Source organism: Ovis canadensis, chromosome 16 (assembly GCF_042477335.2).
Source record: "Ovis canadensis isolate MfBH-ARS-UI-01 breed Bighorn chromosome 16, ARS-UI_OviCan_v2, whole genome shotgun sequence".
NCBI lineage: Eukaryota > Metazoa > Chordata > Mammalia > Artiodactyla > Bovidae > Ovis > Ovis canadensis.
The window spans coordinates 37042939-37066879 of record NC_091260.1 but is presented as its reverse complement, the minus strand read 5'-3'; the positions used below and the strand labels follow the sequence as shown (position 1 = coordinate 37066879).

General features: G+C 40.7%; 1 protein-coding gene across 1 annotated transcript in view; it reads right to left on the bottom strand.

Annotated features, from left to right (window-relative positions):
- CDC20B (cell division cycle 20B) overlaps positions 1–23941 on the bottom strand; it is a 71899-nt gene that overhangs the window by 10750 nt on the left and 37208 nt on the right. The window contains 6 exon segments of the mRNA XM_069556535.1: positions 52–169; positions 1271–1396; positions 6780–7005; positions 9367–9461; positions 10993–11189; positions 16157–16267. Of these exon segments, the coding sequence (XP_069412636.1) occupies positions 52–169; positions 1271–1396; positions 6780–7005; positions 9367–9461; positions 10993–11189; positions 16157–16267 (873 nt within the window).

The following is a 23941-nucleotide window of genomic DNA, read 5'->3' as shown; positions in this document are numbered from 1 at the left end:
ACAGCTCACCATGCAATAGATACATGTCATTTTACCTACTTATATACTTACCAAAAAATCCACGTGACCTGGCCAGACCAGGACAGGTCCACACAGTCACATCATTCTTGGGAGAACCTTGGCCAGTTGCAATCTCCTTTGTCTTAGGTAGCCAGGTTAGGGAACAAATCTGTAATAATGACCCCCAAAATATAGAATTATGGCAATTTCTGACTCATTGAATGCATTTTAAACTAAGTTTAGGCAGTATGTTCTGTCCACATCTACTTCCAGTCTACATATAGGGTTAGGGTATTAGAGGAATTATGTTAGTTCCAGGTAAGTTTATCCCAAAGCAACAAAAAAATAAATATACAAAGAGACTTAGGCACAATGAACCTATGAATTGAAGTGGACTATGATTATTTTATTTTCTTGAGCTCCAAAGTTACTGCAGTCAGTGACTGCAGCCATTAAATGAAAAGACACTTGCTCCTTGGAAGTAAAGCTATGACAAAGCAAGACAGCGTGTTAAAAAGCAGAGACATCACTTTGCCGACAAAGGTCCATGTAGTCAAACCTATGGTTTATCCAGTAGTCATGTGTGGATGTGACAGTTGACCATAAAGAAGGCTGAACATCGAAGAATTGATGTTTTCATATTGTGGTGCTGGAGAAGACTCTTAAGAGACCCTTGGACTGCAAGGAGATTAAACCAGTCAATCCTAAAGGAATCAACCCTGAGTATTCATTGGAAGGACTGATGCGGAAGCTGAAGCTCCAGTACTTTGGCCACCTGATGCAAAGAACTGACTCATTAGAAAAGATCCTGATGCTGGGAAAGACTGAGGCAGGAGGAGAAGGGGACAACAGAGGATGAGATGGTTGGATGGTATGATCAACTCAAGGGACATGAGTGAGGAAACTCAGGGAGTTAGTGATGGACAGGGAAGTCTGGGGTGCTGTGGTCCTTGGGGTCGCAGAGTTGGATACAACTTAGCGACTGAACGACAACAGCATGATCACTGTCCAGTCAGACTGCTCCCAATTTTCACAGTTAAAGCAGAGCTGAGAAAGAAAATGAAGAAAAAAAAAAAAAGAATACACAAGTTAAATTAACTTGCAACTCACAGGTGAAAAGGGTTTTACAAAAGGAAACTCTTAAGAGCTGAAACTCCTATAGACTCAGCAGCTAAAGAGAGGTGTGTTTGGGTCCTATGCTCTATCATATATTAGTTTCACAAGATTCCAGAAGATCAGAATGAAGGTGAACTCCAGAAAAGACATTTACCTGTGAGTCTGTGCTTGGGGTCTGGATGCTTTTCCCAGTATTTATGTCCAGGATGTGTAAGCGTCCATCCTTCATTCCTCCTCCAACAGCGAGGACTTCAGTCTGCCAGGGACACCAATCAATGGCCTTTAAAGTTCCAAATAATCACACAGGCAGGTCAGCTTTGGAGGTGAACTCATGAATGAGATGCACACATATAACCAGAAGTTCCAGAGGTCTGCCCCCATGGCAGATCTCCAGAACCTCTGATCCAAAGGCAAGAGCTACTGCCCCCTCCAGAGATTACTTCTCATGGACTAGAAATCACCTATTGTTGTCTTCTTCAAATTTAGGTAACAAGTGCAAGTATTTCAAACAAAAATTACACAATAATATGTTTGAAAAGCTACATTCAACATATCCTCTGGGGCAAAAAATCTGCTGCTAAAATATTTGACATGTACCTCTAGAATCTGATTACAAAATGCAGTCTTCCTCTGGTTTGTCTACCTGTGTCATTAGGTTCTAGGTCAGAGAAGAGAACAGAAGAGAATGGAGAGCTATACCTGCTCGCTCGCAACACAAAAAATCTTATGTTTCAAATCTTAATGAAAGGTTGCTACGAGCTGTGAACGACACCAGGATTCGTGTCTTCTGGAAGAGAGGGATTTGAACCAGGGCCAGAGACAAGGCTTGATCACTCAGAGCTTTTGTATAACAAAGCTTTATTGAAGTATAAAATAGATAGAGAAAGCTTCTGATATAAACATCAGAAGAGGACAGAAACAGTGCCCCCTTGCTAGCTTTTAGCAAGGCGTTTTGTACCTGTTAGCAGCTTGCTAATCGGATAAAGGAACACCTCAAAACAGAGAGCTGGACCAGGCCCCTCTCCCACAACATGCATTTGAGATAGCACTGACACAAAGTGAGTCATCCCCAGTCATAAAGCAATTCACATGAATCTTGAAGAAAGGCAGATCTCCAAGCAAATACATGGTTTCCTTAACATAGCTTAAGAGAACATTTCCATGAGTAAGAGGTACTAGTTTGTTGATCTATTATGAGTTCAAGGTTTGAGTCTTAGACGAACCAATTTGAAGAAAGGCAGATTCCAAGGCAAATACATAGTGTCATTAACATAGCTTAAGAAAAGCTGTTAACATTTCCATAAGAAAAATCACATTGTTTAGCTCAAGGCTTGAGAAAAGTTAAGTTCAGTTTGAACCAGGTGTTGCCATGACAAGACAGGATTAGAAGAGAAAAGAAAAAAAAGAAAACTTCTGCCACTTGCAGTTCACTTCCTCTTGCCTCCTGGGGACCTCTGGCCTCCTACCAAGGCTGCTAGCCCTCTCACTAATACAGTTCAGAAAATAAAACTGCCTGTTCTTCAGTTATAAATTACTATTGCTAATTCTGATGTTTTCACTTATACTGAAGCAGGAATTCATAGGGCCTGGACTCCATCTTAGGCCTGTTGATGCTGATCATACTCAGCCACCTTTCCAATGGGCTCTGAACTCTGTGTTTAGTGCCTATGAAAACAACAGAAGGATAAGACCCCCTCCAGACCAGGGAACCTTGAAGATCGTATCTAGGTTACTCATCGCCTAAGAGAAAACATACACTAATCACCCCTTCCTCCAGACAGGCCATAAATTTTTATGTATCTATCAGTGTTACCTCAGGTTTATTGATTATTGGCTAATTGTTTGACTGTTTGAGCACATGAGCACATAGCACGTGAATGATGGGGTTATTGGGATTGTATTTTCCTTGGTTTATGTAAGTCTCAAGGAATTTGGAGTGGTGGGTTCAGACACGTACACATGGGGTATAAAAGATTTTCACAAATGCTGGCTGGGGTCCTTGGCTAAGAGGAGACTCTGCCTTGGGCCCGCCGGTGTAATAAATGTTATGCCCAAGTCTCGAAATCTCCCAATGACCACCAGGGAGCCGATATCCAATGCAAAAGCAAGAGAGTTTTCATTACCAACCTGGAGCTGGGGCTCCCACCGATATTGACGCAGCAGCTATAACGAGGAGCCCCAGGTCGTGGATTACATTGCTTATATAGGGAGTATACATGGAAAAAAGGATTTCTAGGTAGGGGAACGTCTGATTGGTCACTTTCTTTTGAATGGTTGTGTGTTGGTTCTTGATTGGTCCCTATTGTCTAGGTAGACCACAAGTTCCTGAGCGTTAAGTCAGGAGATTTTGGTCTGGGGTCTACTGGCTCGTGGGCGGTGGGGTGAGGTCAGGGGATTTCCAAAGGCTCTTGGATTTCCAAAGGCTCTTTTCCCGGAACCTTACAAAATGGAGTTTTTCTGTTAACAAAATGGAGTAGCTTAGATTCTTCAATAAACTGCACTCCACTGTCTGCATTGTCCTTCTGAGTGAGTTTGTTTCCTGGAACGCGTGGCTACAACAATATGGTTTCCCATGTTTAACATATTTTTCAAAATTATAATTTTTAATTATCCCACACTATTCTATCATGTTATTATACTCTAATTAATGTTTGTTCTAATGCTACACTCAGGTTGATTTTTTTTTCATTTGTTTTTGGTTCCAAATGGCAATATTTTTTTGGCTGCACCACGTGCAGCTTGTGGGATCTTAGTTTGCCAACAAGGGATCAAACCCGGGCCCCCAGCAGTAGAAGTACAGAGTCCTAACCACCATACCGCAAGGAATTCCCTGATCTTCATCTTATTTTCATTTGCTTTGCACTGGGTTGGGTTGAGTTTTTTGGAGAAAGTTGTGGGGCGGGAGGGGAGGGGATTGTATTGTTTCTTTTTATAAAGAATACTCTAATGAATATATTCTGGCATATGTCTTTGTTTCCAATATATTATTTTTTAGGTAAATTCCAAGCTTCAGAAGTGCTGACATAAATTTTTCCAAATAGTAGTAACTTTTTACAACACCAGGATCAGATGAGCACACTAATCTCATCCTCAGTTTAAGCTCATTTATCATTAAAAATTAATGTCCCATCCCACTTGCCCGTCTAGAACTTTGCCAACATCCTCCATCAATATGTAGAATCTCATTCTCCTCCCTTTGAATCTGGGAGGGCTTGAGACTGGCTTGCAAACAACTGACTGCACCAGAAGTGTCACTACATGGCTTCTGGAATTGGGTCATAAAAGGTGATGCTGTTGCTGGAAGGGGGACCCCTTCCAGGGCCTGAAGCTCGGCTCTTGTCTAACACTCAGAAATGCATTGTCCGAGCAGACACATGTGCTGACAAAACAAGAGATTTATTGGGAAAGGGCATCCGGGTGGAGAGCAGGAGGGGAAGGGAACCCAGGAGAACTGCTCTGCCACATGGCTCATAGTCTCGGTTTTTTTTATGGTGATGGGATTAGTTTCTGGGTTGTCTTTAGCCAGTCATTCTGACTCAGAGTCCTTCCTGGTGGTGCACACCTTGTTCAGCCAAGATGGATGCCAGAGAGAAGGATTCTGGGAGGTAGTCGGACCTGTGGTGTCTCCTTTTGACCTTTCCTGAACTCTTCCAGTTGGTGGTGGCTTATTAGTTCTGTGTTCCTTACCAGGACCTCCTGTCGTGAAACAACTCATGCAAACGGTTACTATGGTGGCCGGCCAGGGCGGGCGGTTTCAGTCAGAGCGCTTCCCCTAAGGAGGCCACTTGCGCCTCGCTCTCTGAGGCACTGGCCCTGTTGCCCTGGACCATGAAGTCCTCCTCCCTTAAGGCAGCCACGTGGTAAGGAAGCCCATGTGGTAGGACTAGCCCAGACGATGTAGAGAAGCTCGGAGACCACATGAAGAGGGAAGGGTGACTGGCCAGCCAACACTGTCCCGGCTCCTAGCACTTCCAACTTCAGTCACTGTCTGATTGCAACCTCATGAGAGACCCTGAGCCAGAACTGCTCGGAAGAGCCCTTCCCAAAGTCTGACCCACAGAAACCATAAAAAATAAAATAATTATGTTAACCCAGCCACTAGGACTCAGGGTAATTTGTTACATAATAATAGATATCAGAATAAATATAATTAGAAACCACAGACAATGAAATATGATTGTAGTTCATACAAGAAAGACAGTGAAGAACTCTAACCAGCCAAACTTCATTCAAAGACCTTGGCCTTGTATTATGAATAAATGTACAATTTAATTTTGAAATTAAAATTGAATTGAAATAAAATATTTGTTGAATAAAATAAATTGAATTAAATATTTACAATATATATGTACTATATCTTACAGTTACCTGCCTTAATCATCTTTTTCAAATAACCATTCTATTACAACCCTTACTGGGCTGAAAAAGAGAGCTATTTCAGTAAACACAAAATTTTGCATCTAATTTGAAGAGGCTGAGAAATTCTCCTGAGCCCAGGAACCTCAGTTTTATCACAGGATGAATAGTATTTTTTATATTTATTAGTAATCATTCTCTTCAGTACCCTATTTCTAATTAGCTTTTACTACAAACAAGCTGTTTTGGCAAAACTAGAAGCTCCATCATGAGCAGAATCACACAGATGTCAACATCTGAAGTCTGCTCGTTACACTAATTGGCTAGTCTGCAGTGCCTGTGAAAACATTGACACTAGTGACGGTTTTTATGATTCTCCAGGTAGTAGATGCCACAAGGCTTGACTTGTTCAGGTTTCCAGAAACTCTTCTGTCAACTTAAAAAAAAATGCACTGCAGGAAGAGTTGTGAGTAAGTTTTACATGGGGCAAAATGAGGACGATAGCCCAGGAGACAGCAGCTCAGATACCTCTGAGAAACTCCTCCAAAGAGGTAGAGGGAAGGTCAGTATATATGTGATCTTGGTGAGCACATGCACTCGAGCACATATTTTCTGCAGAAGGTTTCCGCTAGTCACAAGGAGCAGCCGTGACCATGAAGGATTTTAGTGCTTTTCTAGATGTGGGAGATATGAGAATTGGGCTCAAAAAATCAGCTCCTGAACTCTCTGAAGACCTGTTCTGCCTGTTTTCCCCAAGCACACTGTTTCATTTCTGTTCTTCACCCTAAACTCCTTTCACGCTACACTAAGTCACTTCAGTCATGTCCGATTCTTTGTGATCCTGTGAACTGTAGCCTGCCAGGCTCCTCTGTCCATGGGATTCTCCAGGCAAGAATATTGGAGTGGGTAGGCATTCCCTTCTTCAGGGGATCTTCCTGACCTAGGGATCAAACCTGTGTCTCCCACATTGCAGGCAGATTCTTCACCATCTGAGCCATCAGGGAAATCCTTCAGAGGGTGTTGAAAATTAGCAGCTGCAGCAGTACATGATTTAATTCTTATAGAGGCAGATGGCAAGAGCCAATGGCAAGTGCCAATTTGTAGTCGACAATATCTTAGTTCAATTCACTGTATTTCTGATAAGACATCTAAGAATATAAGCAACTCCTTGCAGGAAGCAGCTCTGTGCAAGAGAGCTTTTGCCTTGTCACTTTAGCAAAGCTATATTTTAACTAACCTTTACAACAGATGATCCCATGTTTAACCACCAGCCCAAGCACACCTTTCAAAACTGTTGAATTTCTTACCTTGACTGCTGTAGATTGATGTATGACTTTTAGTGGGTGACTCTGTGCATTTGCACCTGGATCATGGGGCCATATAGTTAGCAGTCCATCACTACAGCCACTGGAAAGCAGCCTGCCACCCGGCGCCCACTTCAGAGCACACACAGCTTGTTTGTGTTCAAGAGTTCCAACATGGTGTTGGGCTACCCGAATGTCGTGATGATAAACACGGCCCAGTCTCGACCCACTGCCAAGAGGTAAAGGGGCAGGTTGGGACAGAGAACTTGAGCCCTGTTGCTGCATAAGCATAACATGAAGGGAAGTTCATACTCCCGAAAAACCCCTTAGGATAGATTCAAAACATAGACATTTCTTGACTTAATAAGGATGGAGTATTCTGTCTGGGTGATTATTCTCACAAGTTAAGTACATTTGTCTGACAGTTTCAAATCTGGATATTAGAAATATATCCTTTGATAGATATCTCCAATGGCTTTAATATGATACAGACAGGCATGGAGAAAATAAATTTAGAAGATTATCATATTTTCCCAGATAGTAGTTTATGTATTGGACACAGGAAATATTACTTTTCTGGAATTCAATACTTCATATTATCTCAATGAAATGGTGTATATACCATATATATGTTAGACATAGAAACGTATTATTTCCTTTTTCTATTAATCTACAGATCTACTTGTTCATTCTACTATCATCTAAAAGATTATAAAACTATCTGAAAGTCACAACAAACTGCAATATGATTCAAAATCACTGGATCCAAATTTGGATCCAAATGATGATAAAGGTCCTATCACTCAAAGATTATAAGTGATACTGATAATGATTTCTGCACTAGTTTTCTCCAAGGAGAAAATAAATAAGTGCCTACAATTATTTCTTGAAATTTCTCAAAGTACAGTGTCAGAATTTTTTTAAACTACATAGGCTAAGCCCTGAATAGAGTTCTGATGAACTATATAGGCTCTGCAGCCAGACCACCTGGTTCAAAGCCTGACTCTTCCCCTTATGCTAACCATGTGACCTCAGGCTGCTGTCTCAGTTTACTCCTCAAAAAAAGAGGGTGCGGGGGATATAAACCAATTTCTAGTATTATTGCAGGGATTAAAACACAGTTATACACATTAAGGAATCTTCCCCGGTGGCTCAGATGGTAAAGCGTCTGCCTGCAATGCGGGAGACCCGGGTTCGATCCCTGGGTTGGGAAGATCTCCTGGAGAAGGAAAGAGCAACCCACTCCAGTACTCTTGCCTGGAGAATCCCACGGATGGAGGAGCCTGGTAGGCTACAGTCCATGGGGTCGAAAAGAGTCCGACAGGACTGAGCGACTTCACTTTCACTTTCACTTTCATACACATTAAAAGTTAGCACAGTTCCTGGCACAAAGCACTCCAAACATTTTGAAAGTGAAGTCGCTTACTCGTGTCCAACTCTTTGCAACCCCATAGACTGTAGCCTACCAAGCTCCTCCGTCCATGGGATTTTCCAGGTAAGAGTACTGGAGTGGGTTGCCATTTCCTTCTCCAGGGGATCCTCCCGATCCAGGGATCAAACCCAGGTCTCCCGCATTACAGGCAGATGCTTTAGCTGCTATTATTTTAAGAAAATATTTGCTCGTATTCCTCATGGATAATGAAACTAAACTTACACAGTGTAGATTGTAAAAGAAACCCAAGTATAGAATTGACTTGGCTGCAACAACACCTCAGGGTAAATATTTATTCCTTTATAAGGGCATTTTGGGTAAGTAGTTTTAAGTTTGGCTATAATCACAAAGTTTTGAAATCTCAATTTACATCTGAGCCACTGAAAGAAATTATAGAAGGGTCTGAGTTTTATTTAAGAAATACAGTATGAAGATGAATTACTTATTAAATAAATATTTAGACTGATTATGTAGGCTCACAGGAACAAGTCATTTAACTTTTCTAGTCAAAAAGAAGCAGTTAGACAACTAAATCAGTAGTTCTCAAAAGTGAGGAAGCATCAACATCACTTGAGAAATTAGAAATGCATATTATCAGCCCAACATCAGACCTACTGAATCTCAAATTCTCAGAGAGAAGGCAGCAATCTGGATTTTGAGGAGCATTCCAGGCCATTCTGACACATGGTCAAGTTTGAGAATCACAGAACTGATTATTCTATGAGGTTCCTTCCAGCTCTAACCTCTGTGGGTCTGTGAATTGGAATTATGCCCCCAGAAAGCTTAACATATTCCACATTAGTGATACTGACAGCAATAAATACTGATTTCAACAAAATATCCCTTTAGCAAGTACACAGAGAAACTTTCTGCTTAAACAGAGTTTTACATTTTACTTTAACAATCATTTCACCTGTGATCTTGAACCTCACAATCCCAGTACGAGTACATGCTGCAGACACAGAGCCACCATGGTACAAGTGGGACCACGTTTATCACCAGAAGGTCTGAACAGCTGACAGTTATGGTAGGATAATGACTGCTACTAATCATGTCTGTTTGGTTTTACTTTGGTTTTGGTTTCAAATTTTATAGTTCTGTTCACCTGTAATCAATTGGTGATGCAAACTTAATTGGTTCCAATAAGATGCTTCTCACCTGCTAAGGATATAGTGATTCCAGCTTAGAGCCCCAACTACTGACAAATGGCCAAGCATATTTCTCAGTCGCTTTTTAGTGACCACATCCCATAACTGAAAAAAAAAAAAAAAAGAAAAAGCATGGTTATTTGGCATTTTCACAACCCACAATCTTCTCAAAGGGCTAACAGCCAGTTAATGTTGATACACCAGCCCTCGTGAAAGTTCAGCACCTCTAACCCTAAAGCAGTTTTTAACGCTGTCTACATATTTGGATCATCTAGGGAGCAGAGTTTGGGTGCTAGACATTCTGATTCAATGGTGGGAGTAAGAGCCTGGGCATACGGCATTTATTTTAAAAGTTTCTTGGAGGCAGGAGGAGAAGGGGATGACAGAGGATGAGATGGCTGGATGGCATCACCGACTCGATGGACATGCTGCTGCTGCTGCTGCTAAGTCGCGTCAGTCGTGTCCGACTCTGTGCGACAGGAGTTTGGGTGAACTCCGGGAGTTGGTGATGGATAGGGAGGCCTGGCGTGCTGCAATTCATGGGATCACAAAGTGTCGGACACAACTGAGCGACTGAACTGAACTGAACTGAACTGAAGTTAATTCAGTCAACTGCAAAAGGTTGAAAATCACTGTTTGACACTTCTAGTTCCTACAGACTATGGGAATTCCAAAGCTGGAAATCCACCTACAGTTATCAACAAATAAAATTTGAGTGCCTACACAATTTCTAGGGTCAGGAATTCCATTTACTGCTAAAAGACTCCTTTCCTGCCAGCTATAAATGATATTCTAAGCCGTACGTTAGGAATGAGAACTTTGGCATAAGAAGAAATCACAACATGACCCTCACAGGCTCATTACAGAGATTGAAAAACAGTAGAGCCATCTGTGGCCCTCCAGAGTCACTGGGCACAAGCAATATTGTTTATCTGTTGCTAATAAGCAATAATAATAATAACATGGGAAATTAGAGAGATTGATGGAAACTTGCTAAGCTCCCATTTTAGAGAGCCTATTAGAAAAAAATTCACTACTTTTAAGTAACTCTACTTCTGATTTTGGCTTTAGGTAAGAAAGGACGACTGGAAGGTTATCTATTTCAGTTTTAGGACTTCTCCCCAACGTTCTAACAACTGGGGATCTCATAAGCCCAACTTTAGTTTGAGAGAAAAAAAATAAGGGGATAAAAGGAAATGTGCCACAAGGAAAGACTGTGTGAAAAAACAAAGCAGAGTATCCCTACATCCTCATTAAACAGCATTCAAAGAAGACCCCAGAATGGCATATCCTCTTACGCCCCATAGCTTCAAGTACCACATCACTATAAGTTTCTTTATTTTATTAAATAGTCAATCTGTTATTAAAAGTCAATCTTAGGGACTTCCCTGGTGGTCCAGCGGTCAAGACTTCGCCTTCCAGTGCAGAAGGTATGGGCTTGATCCCTGGTCAGGGGGCTAAGATCCCACGTGCCTTGCAGCCAAAGAAACAAAACATAGAACAGAAGCAATGCTGTACCAAATTCATTAAAGATTTTAAAAATGGTCCATATTTTAAAAAAAGCTTTAAAAAAGTCAACCTTGGTTATCCAGCCACTATACAGAGCACACTATGAGACAGAAACGCTGCCCAGTACTTGTATTTCTCCCTCGCTGGTACCAACGGCCAGGCAGGTCCCCTCTGTCATCCAGGACACAGAAGACACGTAGTTACAAGGGAGACTGAAGCACATACTTTCAATTCTGTGGTGATTATCCCCATTCCAGATGTACACAGAAGATCCAAGGGCTATGGCAACAAGGCTTTGAAAATTCCAGTCCAGGATATTCAGATCTATAAGAAAGCATTTCAGATTGGGGTGACTATACAGCCAAATAAAAATATTTTCCAATAAACAATTTTACTTATAGGTAGAGGAGAAAGATTAACAATTTCCCCACAGTCAGCTGGAAAACAGAATCATGGATCCAATCAGATCATTAGAAGTTCAAAAATGAAAGCTGGAATAGAATCTTATATGAAGATACACAATAACGCTTGTATCAAGATAAGCAATAACGCTTATCATTTATGCTCATATATACTTATTTAGATGCATTTAGAAAACTTGGCAGTTTCATCTACCATTATAAGTAATACATGGATTTCACCTGACAGATCATTAAAGTTTAAAAGCACATAATTCTTATGGTGACATCCTTGGACCTAGAATATCCAGATGAGAGTTGCCACCATCATTTCTAATCAAAAGACAGCCTAACTACAGTCAATCTAGAAGGGGTGATCTCTGGCTTATTTGTGATACCGGAAGTTCTTAGTATTCTGTATCTTACACTCTAAGAATTACATGAGTGCTCAGAGAAACCATATTCGTGTGACCACATACTAAGCCACATCTGATCTTATTTCTTATAAGAAACTCCTATCCTGATTGACACACATCAGTATGAGACTATGAAGCTCACCAGCTGCACCAGAGCAGTCTAAGCTCCCTATAACTCATCCCTCCCACTGATGCAAACTACAAAACAAAATTCTAAAAACAAACACTTGAGAACTCCGGAAAATCAGCAAAAGCAGGTAAATCGAGTTAAGGAAGTGAAAACTTGGGGAGGCAATCCACCCAGGGGTGAGTTTTCCACTTTTCTCCTTACACAGCTTAGCACTGAGGGTGGGCCCCAATCACAGAATAACAGCAGTAGTTCAAACTCTAATAGAAAGCCTACCTTGTTTCTGGTCAAAGAAATCAGAGAAAGGAGCTCGAGGTGGCCAAAGTGTGAGGAGAAAGCCTGGGAGGGGAGAGGACCACAGAAAGGCATCCTCTAATTGTGAGTGTATGAACCCACACACACCTCAGCCTAACCCGAAAGTGTGTAAGTACAAGGAAAACTCGTATTATCCAATCTATAAAACATGGAGGAAAAAATTTTTGAAGAAATGGACAGGACCTTAGGGATTGGTGGAATAATATCCACAAATCTAAAAGTGAAAATGAAGTCACTCAGTCGTGTCCAACTCTTCGCGACCCCATGGACTGTAGCCTACACAGGCTCCTCTGCCCATGGGATTTTCCAGGCAAGAATACTGGAGTGGGTTGTCATTTCCTTCTCCAGGAGATCTTCCCAACCCAGGGATTGAACCCAGGTTTCCTGCACTGTAGGCAGACAACATTTCTAACATATATGTAATTGGGCTCAGGTCTTAGAAACAAGACAACAAGGTTTCAAATGAGTGCTCACCAGAAACCACAGAGGCCAAAAGTCAGTGCAACATCTTTAAAATGCTGAAAATATATCTGGCAAGCCAGAATTCTATAGCAAGCAAATATATCACAATAAGGGTAAGAGAAGCCTTCAATAAGAGACCTGATCTGCAACTACTAACAGAAGGTTTTTGACTAAAAGTAAGTTATATAAGAGGAACATTTGGCTCTTTGGGAATGGAGGGGAATGTTATAATTGGTAAATATTTGGGTAAATATAAGGTCCATTTTTCCCTCACATAAATATGTATGGCTTTTGAAACTAAATGGCTTTTTAACCCATTTAACAATGGTGAAGTTTTCAGTGGACATAGATTTAAAACATAGACAACTAAAGTAACTCTCCCAAAAAAGCTGAGGGTTGGGGAAACACAAGACTGTAAGATTTTTACATATTGTGTAAAATAGGCAGCAGTAATTCCAGGTAGACTGAGAAAATTTAGACTGCATGGCAGTCCCTAAAGCAATAACTAAAAACATAATACAAGGAGATACAGCCAGAAAGCCAACAGATCAACTAACATAGAAGTCAGAAAGAAGAGATGTCCAAGGAATGAGACTTGGTGCACTTTGAAATTTAAGAGACCAAGAGACAGAAGAGGAGGGAAATCAGCGGTGGGGGGGGGGGGGGGGGGACCAAGCAAGAGTTAACAGAAAACTAGGAGGCAAACAAAGACAATGGGATATCGAGGAGAAGTGAGTGACCAATTGTCTCAACTATGGTGGACAGAGTTAAGTAAATGAGCTCCAGAAAGTGATTGTTAGATTTGCAGTGAAGAATTTTGGGTGATGTTACAAACAGCAGTTTCAATGGAATGGTGAGATTTAAGAACTGACTCAGTTCAGTTCAGTTCAGTCACTCAGTCATGTCCGACTCTTTGCGACCCCATGAGTCGCAGCACGCCAGGCCTCCCTGTCCATCACCAACTCCCGGAGTTCACTCAAACTCATGTCCATCGAGTCAGTGATGCCATCCAGCCATCTCATCCTCTGTCATCCCCTTCTCCTCCTGTCCCCAGTCCCTCCCAGCATCAGGGTCTTTTCCAATGAGTCAACTCTTCGCATGAGGTGGCCAAAGTACTGGAGTTTCATCTTTAGCATCATTCCTTCCAAAGGACACCAGGACTGATCTCCTTCAGAATGGACTGGTTGGATCTCCTTGCAGTCCATGGGACTGTCAAGCATCTTCTCCAACACCACAGTTCAAAAGCATCAATTCTTCGGTGCTCAGCTTTCTTCACAGTCCAACTCTCACATCCATACATGATCACTGGAAAAACCACATCTTTGACTAGACAGACTTTTGTTGGCAAAGTAATATCTCTGCTTTTCAATATACTATCTAGGTTGATCATAACTAGCAAGGATTAAAAACAAAATGGGGAAAGAAATAACAAATTATGAATTATGGACATCTTTTGACAGGTTTGCTGTCAAAGGGAGACAAAAGGGGTTATGGCCTGAAGGGGAAGAGGGGGAAAAAAGGGTTTTGCTTGTTTTTAATGAGTGGTGTGCTTTTTAAACACCTCTTGAAATGAATTCTTCAGTTTTCGTTAGTCATAGCAATAAATTCTCTTAGAGAAGGAGGTATAGGAGAAGAATGAGAGGGGAACTGTTCCCTTTAGTGATTTTGTGTTTTACCTGCCCGTTCCTCTCTGTAAACGTGCCGCAGAACCAAACCTCATCCCTCTGCTCTTTCTCCCTCACCGGAAGAGCTCACCCTAGCTGTCAACTTCAAACATAGTCATCTGACCTATACTCCAGCCTTTCCCCTCTTTCACCAACCTCATTTATAATGATTTCCCAGACACTCTTAAATGTCTCACTGTTCCCTCAAACGTAATACTGCAAGAAAAGTCTTCCCTCCTCATACCATTTTCCCTGCTAACTTGTCTTCTCGGTGACACCATCCTTCTCCTGCTTCAAAACTTGGAATAATCTTAAACTTATCCCTCCTCCCATATATTTTTCCTCATGCAGAGAAAATAGTCCCTTACTTTTTGGTAACTCTTCTACTAAATGCATTCTGCGTACTCTGCCATGAATTTTCCTTTGATGTTTCGCTTAGTTGAGAATTTGTGCAACAAATCTAAAAATCTGCTTCACACTTTGAAATTTCTCTATAATCTGCATCCACCCCCTATTCCCCACTCCCCAAAGTATCCTCCTCATTGCCACTGATTATTATTAAAAAGCCTCTTGATGAAAGTGAAAGAGGAGAGCGAAAAATTTGGCTTAAAGCTCAACATTCAGAAAACGAAGATCATGGCATCCGGTCCCATCACTTCATGGGAAATAGATGGGGAAACAGTAGAAACAGTGTCAGACTTTATTTGTTTGGGCTCCAAAATCACTACAGATGGTGACTGCAGCCATGAAATTAAAAGACGCTTACTCCTTGAAAGAAAAGTTATGACCAACCTAGATAGTATATTCAAAAGCACAGACATTACTTTGCCGACTAAGGTCCGTCTAGTCAAGGCTATGGTTTTTCCTGTGGTCATGTATGGATGTGAGAGTTGGACTGTGAAGAAGGCTGAGCACCGAAGAATTGATGCATTTGAACTGTGGTGTTGGAGAAGACTCTTGAGGGTCCCTTGGACTGCAAGGAGATCCAACCAGTCCATCCTGAAGGAGATCAACCCTGGGATTTCTTTGGAAGGAATGATGCTAAAGCTGAAGCTCCAGTACTTTGGCCACCTCATGCGAAGAGTTGACTCATTGGAAAAGACTCTGATACTGGGAGAGATTGGGGGCAGGAGGAGAAGGGGATGACCCAGGATGAGAGGGCTGGATGGCATCATGGACTCGATGGACATGAGTCTGAGTGAACTCCAGGAGATGGTGATGGACAGGGAGGCCTGGAGTGCTGCGATTCATGGGGTCGCAAAGAGTCGGACATGACTGAGCAACTGAACTGAACTGAATTGAACTGCCTTTGTTCATGGTGCTAACATTGCTGAAAATGCTCTGTCTTCTCTTTTCCACTCCTCCAAGCCTACCCATCTTTTTAAGATTCATCTCAAGTCTTAGTATTTCCACAAAGTCTTTCCAGACAGTTCCGAAGACCACCAAACTATATGCAGTCTTACAGTTCCTTATACCCCACAATTTATTATTTATACTCTACACTGGCATGTTGGTAGCAGTTCAATGCGAGTTAGTCTCATTTTCCCAACTGGATCACAAGCTAGAGACATAAGAAGAAACTAGGGACAAATAGCCAATGCAGTTGTTTGACTGGTAGGATTTATCCATGTTTAAAATATAAGCATAGGAGTAGGTCATCATTTATACAGTTCATTCTGTTACAGTGTGTGCTTCTTGTGCCCCACCAAGACAAACAATGCCCATTCCTGAACATGAAAATTCTACAATGAAAAACTCACAGTAGTAAACATATTTGGATGGTACACCATTTAAGCATGAGGCACAAGGCCATTTGCTTCTTCCAGAATCAAATTTCAAGTTTATGCTACAGCACAGGATACATTCTGTCATTTCAGTGTTTTAATTCATGATCTCAACAATCACATACAATAGTCATTTCGAAGACCTGTAAGATGAATCTTCACCTCTGGCTGGAGTATGGGATAGTTTATATCACTGAATCTTTGGAAGTATCCATCTGTGATTCCATTGCTGCAGCCTGCAAGAAACAAACAGTTCTACACTATAATCCTGAAAACAAAATATTAATCCTTGCAAGTTAAGAGATATTGGAGTGAACAAGAAAGTGGTCATCATGATAAAACTGAATTACAAGCTGCAGGGGGAGGAAAGGAAGAAACAGACTTCACAATTTATTTAAACACTTAAAAAAATATTCAATGACATTTATAATAAAAAGCACATGAGTACCAGACCTAAATGTAATGACAGAGCTTGTGGGCAGCACACAGAGACACTACATCATGCTCTGAATATTTGTTTTGTCACTTGAGATTTTAAGACCAAAGCAATGTTCATGTATCCATGTGTCTATAATATCAACAATTCTCTAATAGACCTAAGCTCTGCTCTGAGTCTTTGTCAATAAAACTGTTGATTCATTGACTTTTACTCTTTTTCTCACTGTTTTTGTACCAGAGCACACAGAGTTACTTTAGGCTAGTGTTACCCATGACTATCTGAATTTAAGGTTATATCTTGTGCTCAGTTTTACTTCTCATCAAAAGACCCCACTAAGTCTAAACCACAAGCCACTGTCTTTTCATCTTTCCAACCACCTGTCTTGCATCAAACTGAGAATAACATGATCAACAGGAAATGAGCCCACCTAGGTGACTTGTGGTCCCTATGACCACATAGCTTCTGATAAATGAAAGAGAGCTTCACAATGCTGCACCAAGAAGCCAGACTGTTACTCACAGACTCAGTACTAACTATGAAAACCTGCAATTGTGAGAATTACATGGTTACTAGAAATATATACTCAAGCACTGCCAATAATGGTTCAAAAAATCAAGTACAAACTGTTACAAAATAAATAAATCATGAGAATTTAATGTACAGCATGTTGAAAGTTGTTTTAAAAGTAGATCTTAAAAGTTCTCATCACAAGAAAAAAATTCTGTCATTATATCTGGTAACAGTTGTAAACTAGATTTATTGTGGTGATCATTTATAATATATATAAATATATCATTAATGTTGCATACCTGAAGCTAATATAACATTATGTATTTTTTTTAAGTAATACCCAAAGAACCAACAAAAAACTTCTGGAACTAATGGCAGATTATAAAAAGATATAAGATTAATATACAAAAGTCAATTACTTTCTTATATACTAGCAACAAGCTACTGCAACTTTAAAAGCACAATATCATCTACATGCTGCTGCTTCTAAGTCGCTTCAGTTGTGTCTGACTCTGTGCGACCCCGGAAAGAGCAGCCCACCAGGCTCCCCCGTCCCTGGGATTCTCCAGGCAAGAACACTGGAGTGGGTTGCCATTTCCTTCTCCAATGCATGAAAGTGAAAGTGAAGTTGCTCAGTCATGTCGTGACCCCATGGACTGCAGCCTACCAGGCTCCTCTGCCCATGGGATTTTCCAGGCAAGAAGTCCCCCCAAATTAAATAGTTAAATATAAATCCAACAAAATATGTACAAGATCTGTATAAGGGAAAACTACAAAACTCTAATCCAAAAAAGCTAAATAAATGAAGAGGTATTTCATGTACATGGATAACAAGACTAAGTATTATTAACATTAGCTCTTCCCACCTTGATTTATAGATACAATGCTCTACAAGTTAAATCCCAGCAAGTTGCTGTGTGAACATTGCCAAGATGGTTGTAAAGTGTATGTGGAAAAAAGTCAACATGATATTGAAGGAGAAGATTCAAGCTGAAGGACCTCCACTATCTGACTTTAAGACTCACTAAAAAGCTACAGTAATCAAGGCATCACTGATTCAATGGACATGAACTTGAGCAAACCCCAGGAGATGATGAGGAAGAGGGAAGCCTGGTATGCTGCAGTCCGTGGGGTCGTGAACAGTTGGACACGCCCTGGCGACTGAATAACAGCAGTCAAGATAGTGTAGTATTTGCAAAAGAACAAATATATCAGTGGAAGAGAACAGAGATCCCACAAATAGACCCACAAAAACAGAGTCAACTGATCTCCGACAAAGGAGCAAAGGCAATAAAATAGAGAAAATTAGTTTTTTCAACAAATGGTGTTGGAAAAACTGAATATCCACAGACAATCTGGAAAAAAATAACTGAATCACTTTGCTGTACACCTGAAACTAACATAAAATTGAGAGTCAACTATGCCTAATGGATACATGTATATCCATATGTATCACTGAGTTCCTAGTGGTCCACCTGATACTATCACAACACTGTTAATCAACTATGTGCCAATACAAAATAAAAGGTTTAAAAAAAAAAAAAACAGAGAACTCAAAAATTAACTCAAAATGGATTGTAGATAGACCTAAAAGTAAAACACAAAGCTATAAAATTCCTAGAAAATAATACAGGAAAAAATCTAGATCTCCTCCGTTTTGGAAATGACGTTTTTTTCTTTTGCCATGCTGCACAGCTTACAGGATCTTAGTTCCCCAACCAGGGATTGAACTCAGGTCCATGGCAGTGCAAGTGCTGAGTCCTACCCACTAGACTACCAGGGAATTCTCTGGTAGTGACTTTTTAAATATAATACAAAAAGCATGATCCATGAAAGAAATCACTGATATGCTGGATTTCATTAAAATTAGAAACTTCTGCTCTCCACAAGACATGCCTAAACAGTGAGAAGATAAACCACAGACTGAGAAAAATATTTGCAAAAGATATATGTGATAAAGGACTCTTACCCAAAATATACAAAGTAACTCTTAAACCTCAACAACAAAAAGACAAAAATTTCTATTTAAAAGTGGGCAAAATATCTGAACACCTCACCAAGAAAGATGGTAAATAAGCATAAGAAAAGATGTTCAACATCTTTTTCATTATATTTCATTAGAGAATTGCAAGTTAAAACAATGAGATACCACTATACATCTGTTAGAACAGCCAAAATCTGAAACACTGATCACCACCAAATTCTGGCAAGGATGTGGAACAACAGGAACTTTTATTCATTGCTGGTGGGAATGCAAAATGATACAGCCACTTTGGAAGATAGTTGGGCAGTTTCATATGAAACTAAATATGCTCTTATCATATAAGCCAGCAACTGCAAACTTTGATATTTACTCAAGTGAGTAGAAAGCTTATGTCCACAGAGAAACCTTTACACAGATATTTATAGCAGCTTTTTTCATAATTGCCAAAACTTGGAAGCAACCAAGATGTCTTCGAATAGGTGAATGCATAAATAAACTGTGGTACATCCAGACAAAGATTATCATTTAGTTCTAGAAAGAAATGAGCTGTCAAGCCGTAAGAACACACGGAGGAAGCTTAAATGCATACTACTAAGTGAAAGACTCCTATATGAAAAGGCTACATGCTGTATGATTCCAACTAAATGACATTCTAGGAAAAGGAAAAGTAAAACTTTTACAGGGTTAGAGGAAGAGAGAGAGATGAATAGGTGAAGTATAAAAGATTTTTAGAACAGTAAGACTCTCCTATCTGCTGTCATAATGGTGGATACGTATCATTACATATTTGCCAAAATCCATAAAATATACACCACCAAGAGTGAGCCCTAGTGTAAACGATGGACTTTGGATGATAATAGTAGTGTCAATGAGGTTCGTCAAGGATAACAAATGTACTAATCCAGTGTGGGATGGTGATAGTGGGGAAAGCTGTGCGTATGTTAGGGCAAGGTATACACAAGAACCCTGTATTTTATGTTCAATTTTGCTGTGAATTCAAAACTTCTCTGAAAAAATAGGATGGACAGAGAGATTAATACACACATACATACACAGCGGTAGATAGATCTCCTAGGATATCAAAATAATAAAGGTATATTCTCTCTGCTTTTATAGAGTATACGTGGCACAAGTGGTAAAGAATACGCCTGCAATGCAAGAGACCCATGTTCGATCCTTGGGTCAGGAAGACCTTCTGGAGAAGGGAATGACTACCCACTCCAGTATTCTTGCCTGGAGAATCCCATGGACAGAGGAGTCTGGTGGGCTACAGTCGAAGAGGTCACAAAGAGTTGGCCACAACTGGGCAAATAAGCACACACACATCATATCATTTCTATTCTACATCAAATATTCAGCATGTTACAGAAACACGAACTTGTTACTGATCAGATCAGAAGAAAGTGGGAGAGCTAAGATAAGACATGTCTCCAGATATTTTGCTTTTAAGAAAATACAATTATAAAGAAAAGCATAAAGAAGGAAAGGATATGATTCACTCGTTCTTCCAACTGTATATTCCCAAACCACCCAAAAGAATATTCAGCCAGCCTTCAACTTTTGTGCCTGTTTTTATGATCTAGCTGTTTGTCCCCTTTATACTGCTGGGAAACAGAGGAATGAAAAGCACGCACGCACAAAGTTATCTTCTCCCAGAGGGAAATGTAACAGGCAAGTCTCCTTGGCATTTATGAGTTAACTGAACCACTGGTTGTCTTAAGTTTCTCACAGAGCTAGAAAGTGAAAGTGAAGTCGCTCAGTCGTGTCTGACTCTTTGCGACCCCATGGACTGTAGCCTACCAGGCTTCTCTGTCCATGGGATTCTCCAGGTGAGAATACTGGAGTGGGTTACCATTTCCTGCTCCAGGGGATCTTCCCGACCCAAGGATCGAACCTGGGTCTCCCGCATTGGAGGCAGATGCTTTAACCTCTGAGCCACCAGGGAAGCCCCCTAATCAATTATTTTCCAACCATGATAACAATTTCATGAATGACAAAAAGACTTCCAAGATGGAAAGGGGAAGTAAGAAGGAGAATACATGATGGAATGCAGGGTAAATGACATTGGGAGCATTAAATGCAGAATGGAAGGAAGGCCTTCTAGAAACTGCCACAGGAGCAACATCTCTCCACTGCATGGCTGCAGACCTGCCCTGACGCACCCATGACATCACCACCCAAAGATTTGTACCAGCTTTGGGTCCAATAGGTATATTCACAAGTCACAGAAGGTATCCACTGTGAGGTTTCAGAGTCTTATCAAATATAGACAAGGCATAAAGAAATACTTTATATGCATAATATCTGGATAAAATTTATCCCAGTGATCCATTTTCCTAAGATTAGTTATCTGGCCTATCTGGAATGCATTTCACATTTTAAATCTCCTTGAGAGAATTAAGAATAGAGCCCTACATAAAATGTTCCTTTTAATTAGTCTCTGCTTCCAACAGCTCTCCCTTTCAAATCTTCTTCAGTGTCACCACCAATGATCTCTCTAAAGCAGAGCAACAGATGTGCAGTCAAGTCAGGGGAAGGGTCACATAAGTGTCCTTCCTCTGCCTTCTATTTTCAACCTCACCAGAATGACAGCTAATGACTTGCTAAGGTGTGGAGATATCAGAACAAAGAGTATGGGAGTGAATAGAGCAGTAAGAAGAGACTGCAATAATTTTCTGCAAAATGGGTAAAGGTTTGATAACTGACCAGGAGGAACATGAAAAATGAGACTCAAATGCCTATAGAGGGGACATGGTAAAGAAAAGCAAGCTGATTTGTCTTGCAGAAACCCCATAAGGGGTCAGGGTTCAGAGACACAGCAAAAGTTTAGAAAGAGAAGAGTTGGTTGAAAGATGTCAAGTTCACACACACACACACACACACACACACACACACCCATACACACATGCGCACATGTCAAAAGAAACCAAGTGTTTATTCTCTGAATAAACAAAAAATGACAACCTCTTAACTCAAGAGCATGAGCAAAGATAGATTGTGTGAAAACTGTTATACTGATTTTCAGTCAGTTCAGTTCAGTCGCTCAGTTGTGTCCGATTCTTTGCGACCCCATGAATCGCAGCACGCCAGGCCTCCCTGTCCATCACCAACTCCCGGAGTTCACTCAGACTCATGTCCATCGAGTCAGTGATGCCATCCAGCCATCTCATCCTCTGTTGTCCCCTTCTCCTCCTGCCCCCAATCCCTCACAGCATCAGAGTCTTTTCCAATGAGTCAACTCTTCGCATGAGGTGGCCAAAGTACTGGAGCTTCAGCTTTAGCATCATTCCTTCCAAAGAAATCCCAGGGTTGATCTCCTTCAGAATGGACTCGTTGGATCTCCTTGCAGTCCAAGGGACTCTCAAGAGTCTTCTCCAACACCACAGTTCAAAAGCATCAATTCTTCGGCGCTCAGCCTTCTTCACAGTCCAACTCTCACATCCATACATGGAAAAAGCATAGCCTTGACTAGACAGACCTTAGTCAGCAAAGTAATGTCTCTGCTTTTGAATATACTATCAAGGTTGGTCATAACTTTTCTTCCAAGGAGTAAGCGTCTTTTAATTTCATGGCTGCAGTCACCATCTGCAGTGATTTTGGAGCCCCAAAAAATAAAGTCTGACACTGTTTCCACTGTTTCCCCATCTATTTCCCATGAAGTGATGGGACTGGATGCCATGATTTCAGTAGCCCACAATTCTTAATTCTATTTCCAGAACACCACACATTTCAGAAAGCTTTAACTCTGAAAGAGTGAAACCAAAACTACTGGGGGAAGAGCTAAGCAAAGAAAGACAATTCAGGAAGAACAGCAAACCTCTTAATGCTTTATATGAAATTTTTCAGAGAAATAAGAGAAAATAGTATATACATGAAGCATGAACAGGATGCTGGAAAGAGAGAAGGAAGGAAGGAAAGAAGGGGGCAGGGAGGATGGAGAGGAAATAAATGAGGGCAGGAGAGAGGGAGAAGGCAAGGGGAGGGAGATGAGGGCAGAGAGAGAGGCCTGACGGAGTCCAAGGAACTTTAAAATTAAAACTAGGATAGCCAAAAGAAATGTAAATGGCAAGGCTAGTACACAGAATGAGGTAACACCTAGAAGTAGAAAGAAAGAAAATTAGATGAAAAATAGAATAGAAAAAAATAAGAGAATTAATCCACAAGGAGTAACAATTACGGCCAACATTTCAGAAAGAAAGAAACAAAGATGAAGAAATTACTAAAGAATAATTCAAGAAACGTTCCAAGAATTAACAGATACAGGTGTCCAAGACTGAAAGACCCACTAGAGTTTGTCGTTTGCCGTGAGGCTTTTTTTTAATATACACGAACCTTTATCATCATGAAATTTTAAAACAGTAACAATAAATGTTTTTTCTATATGTATTCAGAGGGAAAAAGTAGGTGCCATAGAAAGGAAGTCACAATAATATATGACTGGCTCAGCAACAACAATGGGTGCTGGGAAACAATAAAGCAATACCTTTTCCACAAAGTTCTGAGTAAGACTGGCATTTGTAGCCAGCCAAACTATGACTCAAGTGTGACAGTGGAATAAGCACACGTTCAGACCAGCAGACCCAGAAAGAGCACAACACGGCTGCCAGGGGACAGTGGATCCAGCATCGGAGAGGAGTCCCAGAATCACAGCCGTGGCACTCACCAAGAGAGTGGCCTATTCAGCAGGTTCTGGGTAGGAGCCCACCAAGGAAAACAGGGACCCATGTGCGCAGGTACATGGAAAAGGTTACTGATGGCTGTGGAACAAAGCCTGGGAGCATTTAGGGAACACAGTCATAATTTCCTAGGTATCTAATAAATGAAAAGAGAAAGCAACTTTTTAATTCCAGGAAAAACAAAGAGTTAAACTAGAAAAGAGGTACAGTTAGAGTTCACTATTTGGCTTGTCAACAAATAATAATTGTATAGTAATATGATATAAATATTAAATACTAATTTTACTTTGTTAAAGTATAA